At 57.5% G+C, this 5,063-nt stretch overlaps 1 protein-coding gene across 1 annotated transcript; it reads right to left on the reverse strand.

The window, feature by feature from the left end:
* Positions 1–1,612: 1,612 nt before the first annotated feature.
* On the reverse strand, positions 1,613–2,736 carry LOC115862982 (protein FAM163A). Its single transcript, XM_030875329.2, has 2 exons — positions 2,629–2,736; positions 1,613–2,023 (listed from the first exon to the last, which is right to left on the reverse strand). The coding sequence occupies exons 1-2, from the start codon at positions 2,719–2,721 to the stop codon at positions 1,613–1,615; spliced, it is 504 nt and encodes a 167-aa protein (XP_030731189.1). The 5' UTR covers positions 2,722–2,736.
* Between the last annotated feature and the right edge of the window lie 2,327 nt (positions 2,737–5,063).

The following is a 5,063-nucleotide window of genomic DNA, read 5'->3' on the forward strand; positions in this document are numbered from 1 at the left end:
ATGCAAGGTGACAAGTGCCCAGAGTGACGCAAAAGGTGCGGCGAATTCTCTTCCCCTTCCCCAGCTTCACCCTCCCTGTCGCAAATGCAAAAATCAAGATTTCAGCAGAGGGGCCAGCTCCCTCCCTGCCCCACGCTCTGCAGCATTCGGTGACGCAAGAGAGTCTGGGGGTTCCTAATGCCCTTAGGAAGTGGGGGGACAGCCACCCCTCACTGCAGAGGCAACTGGGAAACTCATCAGATGCATTCACTCAAGCAGCATAAGGCCACAGCTGAGTTACAACTGGGAGTTGGACTGGGGCTAGAGTGACACAGCAATAAACAGGCCCCTGTCCTGTGACTGGGGGGTGGGTCAGCGGAGGGAGGGCAGCCAGCATGGAACCTGATTGCTAAGTCAAATCCCTCCCATCCTCAGAGCGAGGGCTGCCATCCGTGGTGAAACGAAGGGGTCCTGCTCTGTGGCCTCGTGGCTGGATGCCCAGGGAGAACACCAGGTCTCTGGAGGGGCTTCCGTGGCTTCCACGCAGCAGCGTTATCCCAGGGGAGACTCCGCAGGCTCTTCCTGTACCAGCCAGCTGGCTGCCGTGGGGATTGGCTGCCACCTTGATCACCTTTCGCTCCTGCTGTCTGGAGTCAGATTTTTCTTTCTAGTTGGTACATCAGAGACCCTTCCGCCCTGCAGCTCCTGCAGGTGGCAAAGTCCTGGTGTGCACTGTTGGTGACAGGCCCGTGTGCACACACCTGGGAATGCACACGTCCTCGCAGGGCTGCATCCACGCACAGTGCTCAGCGTGGTGGACCAGGGCCCCGAGACCATCAGCAGGCTTTCCTTTGCTAAGCTACTCAAACTCTAGTAACAAAACTTGCAAAAGGTTCTCCAGCCAGGGCAGCTGGTTCCCGAGGCAGAGAAAGAGGATTTGTGGGGAGACATCCATTTTGGGTGCATTCCTCACAAATAACCTTATGCCACAGCCTTTAAAGTCCAGTCGACGTGTTCTGTGAAAACAGAGGCAGATGCAGATGTGATGTGTTTCAGAAAGCAATATCCGTGCTGGAACAGCTACAGGGAGTGCAGTCTCTAGAAGAGGCGAAGTACAAAACTAGATTGTGAACTAGCTCTTGGATTCATTTCAGCAAGCAGGTCCTGAAGAGTCCCTTTAACCCCTTCCTCTCCCTTCTCGAGTTCTGCCAATGCCTCAGCTCTGGCCTCTCCCTTTGCCCTACACACCCCCCTTTCTCCTTCCATCCCCCAAGGACTCCAGAGACCCCCAGAGCCTTTGCTCAGCTTTCCCCTGGCCCGGCAAAGCCAGGGGACTGAGGGAAGTGAGAGGGTGGTGGCAGTGCTGGCACTGGCCACAGGACAGTCCCAAAAGAGAAACTGTCTAAGCTGCCAACACGACCTGTCAGGCCGCCACCTGTGGACCGCGGGGCCAGGCCCTGCCCTGGTTCTTAATGCCCTCAATAGCCTGAATCCGGGTGAGCCCTCCACTGTGGGAAAAGGAAAGCCAGGAAAACTGAGACCGTCCTTGTGGGCCGTGCTGGGGGGTGTCGTCCGCTGTCCCCATTGCTCCTGCTGGGGCAGCAGCGCTGGTGCGTGGCGGGGGTGGAAGGGGTTACACGTCTGTACTAATAGCCCTTGGATTGGTGAAGGCCTCACGGCCAGAGCCTGGCCACGTCACCGGGTAACTCTGGGGCGCTGCCAGTTGGAGGCATGAGGGTCCCCCCTCCTTGTAGTATGTGGGAGCAAAGGAGAGCCTCTCGCCTCCGCCCCCGTTGGGCAGCATGTCAGCCGTCCGTATGTAAAAGGGAGAGCTGTATAGGGAGCAGGCAGTGCAGTGGCTGGCTGCCACCCCGCACGGCTGGCCGCAGGGCTCTCTGGTGGGAGGCGCCAGGCCGCCTCGGCCGTCCAGGGCCTGGGAGCTGCAGGCATTGCAGGTGGGGCCTCTGCGGTGTGCGGGCAGGTCGTGATCCTCCTCCTCCTCCTCGCGTGCATCCTCGGCTCTGCTCCTCTTGCAGCAGTAATACTGAGGGGAGAGTGGGGAGGGCTGCCTGAGGGCTGAATGCCCCCCTCTGGCTGCGCACAGGTGCCCACGGCCCTGCTCCGCTGAGGACCCCGCGCCAGGCGCTTGGTTGGCCCCGGAGAGAAAACTCAACACCAGAGGCCCACGGTCCACAGCGATGTCCTCCCAGCCCTGCAAGACCAGTTCCTTCCCTCTTCCTCCCCGTAATTCCTAGTGCATTGACTGCAGGCGGAGGCTGAGAGAGCGGGGAGGCAGAGAGGGAGGGACATACAGATCCTACTAAGCACAGGCTGGGGTGCGGGGAGCTGCTTTCAGAGTCTTCCCACACGGTGCCCTTCCCAGCACTCCAGAAATCTCAGACGCGCGGGAGACACAACACAGTGACCCGGTATTTTCCCAGCTCACCCTCTTGGGTGCCGAAGTATGCAGGGCGTGAGGGGAACATAGCTCCCTTCTGACAGCCCCCCAACTCCCAGCCCCCTTGACTTACGCCTCCCACATTCCACAGCTTTGGGCTTTGTCACGCCCGCAGTGGGCCTCCAGGTTCTGCCCCCATGTTGGGGACGTGGTTTGCTGGTGGCCTCTGGCCACAGGCCCAGGGGACTGACCTGGAGCCTACAGTAGCACAGGACGGCGATGATGCAGAGGAGAATGACCGTAGCTAGGATTCCGCCAGTGATCACAACCGTTCCCGCTGTCATCCGCCCGACGCCCCATCAAACTCTGCAAAGACGTGTGCGGAGAGGTGAGGGGCAGCTGCCCTCCTGGGCATGGGGCCGGGAGCCCTCCTGGAACTTTCTCAGCTGAAGGCATGGGGGACCCGAGAGCAGGGAGGGCCCTGGGCACTGGAACACCAGGGGCTTCCTGAAGACAGAGGGTAGCTGTGGCCTGGGCCAGCCTAACCTGTGGGGCTTATAGCTGCGGAAGGGAAGAGAGGCGGCACAGAGCTAACTGAAGGTGTGATTCTGCTCCCTGTTTCCATCCAGTTTCAAAGGTTCTTGCTGTCTTTCTGCTTTAATTCTCTTCTCCCTCTCCTCTCCCCTCTCCCCTCTGTTCACATCAGGCTTAACCCTCACCCCTTCCCCTACCCCACGGGGCCGAGACACAGAGAATAATAACTTCTGTTCACTGAGGCCTTAGTCTGTGTGAGGCACTGTGGTAAGCACTCCCCTGGTTATCTCACTTAACCCTCAAAATAACCTTTTGAAAAAAAAATAACCTTTTGAGATAGTTCTTGATTATCCTTACTTCACTCACGATGAACTGGGGCTTTGACTGATGTGACTGAGAGTCCACCCAGCCTGGTTCACCCCGGTGGCCATGCTCTTAACCACTGCCCTCTGGGGCACAAGAGCTGACGGTCCCCGAGCCCTTGACCCAGGTGGAGGGGACAGGGTCTGAACCTCAGAAGTTCCACCCTGGCTCCAACTCATTTGAGGGGCGTATCTCCTTTCTTTCCAATTCTTGGGTAAAACAAGGGCAAGGCGAGCTCAGAGGGAGCCGGCAGGCACATTCTGGCCCCTGGAAGGTTGGGGCGAGGCTGGCCAGACGGGTCCTGCTAATGGGGGCTAACAGGTGGAGGTGCGCTCCGGACGTGAGGCTGTCTGAGGGCCGAATCCCCTTTCAGGCCACTGAATGGGGATTCCTGACCCCCCAAGGCACACGGGGACCAAGGTGGGCTGTGTCAACGGAGCAGGAACGTGTGAGGAGACTTGGCATCTTGAGGACAGAATGACTGTAAGCACTTACGTTCATAAAGGGAACGGTGACCTGCAAGACAATGAAAGGGACGGAGATGTTGTTAGAAGAGTGTTAGCCTGAAAAAGGCCCCAAGGGTTAGATTAATCCCTGAGCTCCACCTCACCTCACCCTGCTCTCTCACCACGGGCTCTATCATCAACAGGCCTAGAGGTCCCAAATCTGCAGCTCCAGCTGTGTCTCCAACTGCTTAGTGGACAGACTTGTCCCTCAGATGCCCACACTGGCACCTCGAACCCAATTATGACAGGCTGTCATCGCCCTCTCTCCAAGGTGGGCTCCCCGCCTCCAACCCCTCTGTTAGTGGTTCCACCAGGGCTGCCACAAAGGGTTTTGCAGGCTGTTGGTTACTCGAAGGGTAAGTGAGGGCTGGAACGCCAGCTGCTCAGGAAGCCGGGCGCCCTGCTGTGCTCACCTGGGGAAGGGGCACCTGTCTTCACCCAGACACCATCTGTTCCTCACCATTGTGCTCCTGGAGCCCTGTGTGCACCTGGCTCCGCTTCTAAATCACTCAAAGTGCTCACAGGGCGGTCTGTGGACCACAGCCTGGCAGCACCTGGAAGCTGGTTAGAAATGTAGCATCTCAGGCCCCACCACAGGCCTATTGAGTCAGAACCTGCGTTTTAACAAGGTCCCGGGTGATTATTTGCATATTAGAGTTTGACAAAGCTGTGGCGTGTTCCCCTAGATGCCCAGACTTTCAAATCCTCAAATTCTTCTTTGGTTTCTTCCAGTCTTCTGTTCTTCACACCAATTATGACTCTGCACCGCATACCTGCACTGGTGCAAAGGTTTCCTAACAGATCTTGCCGGTTTTGTCTCTGAGCACCCTTCACATCACCCACAGTTAGCCCTTCGTCATGCCCCTGCACCCCTCTTCCTCTGGAGACTTTTAGACTAAGCTTCAGAGGCCTTGCCCTCTCCCACTTCCCTGCATGCTCACCACCAATTATCTTTTCTTCCTCACCGCCCACTGTCCCCCCTGCATGAATCCTCTGCCCATCAGGTAGTCTCAGTTCTTAAGAAGCTTATAGCCAAGTGATGAAAAGACACTTAATATACCTTACGAACCAGAGATGCACAGACCAGGGGCTGTGGGAACACAGAGGAGGGGGCAGCTAACCACTCGGGGAAAAGTTCCATGGAACATGTTATATTTGAGCTGACTCCTAAAGGCTGAATGGGGGCTTGTCCAGTAGACCAGGTGGAGAGGACGGAATGCACGGTCCAGGAGTGTGAAAGAACACAGAGGCTCCGGGAACTGTAAGGAATCCGGGAAGGCTGG

The sequence above is a fragment of the Globicephala melas genome, chromosome 1 (assembly GCF_963455315.2).
Source record: "Globicephala melas chromosome 1, mGloMel1.2, whole genome shotgun sequence".
Taxonomy (NCBI): domain Eukaryota; kingdom Metazoa; phylum Chordata; class Mammalia; order Artiodactyla; family Delphinidae; genus Globicephala; species Globicephala melas.

Coding starts and splice junctions, on each gene's coding strand:
- LOC115862982 (XM_030875329.2), bottom strand. CDS start 2,721: ATGACAGCGGGAACGGTTGTGATCACTGGCGGAATCCTAGCTACGGTC. Junction 2,024..2,628: donor TGTGCTACTGTAGGCTCCAG/GTCAGTCCCCTG, acceptor CTCTCCCCTCAG/TATTACTGCTGCAAGAGGAG.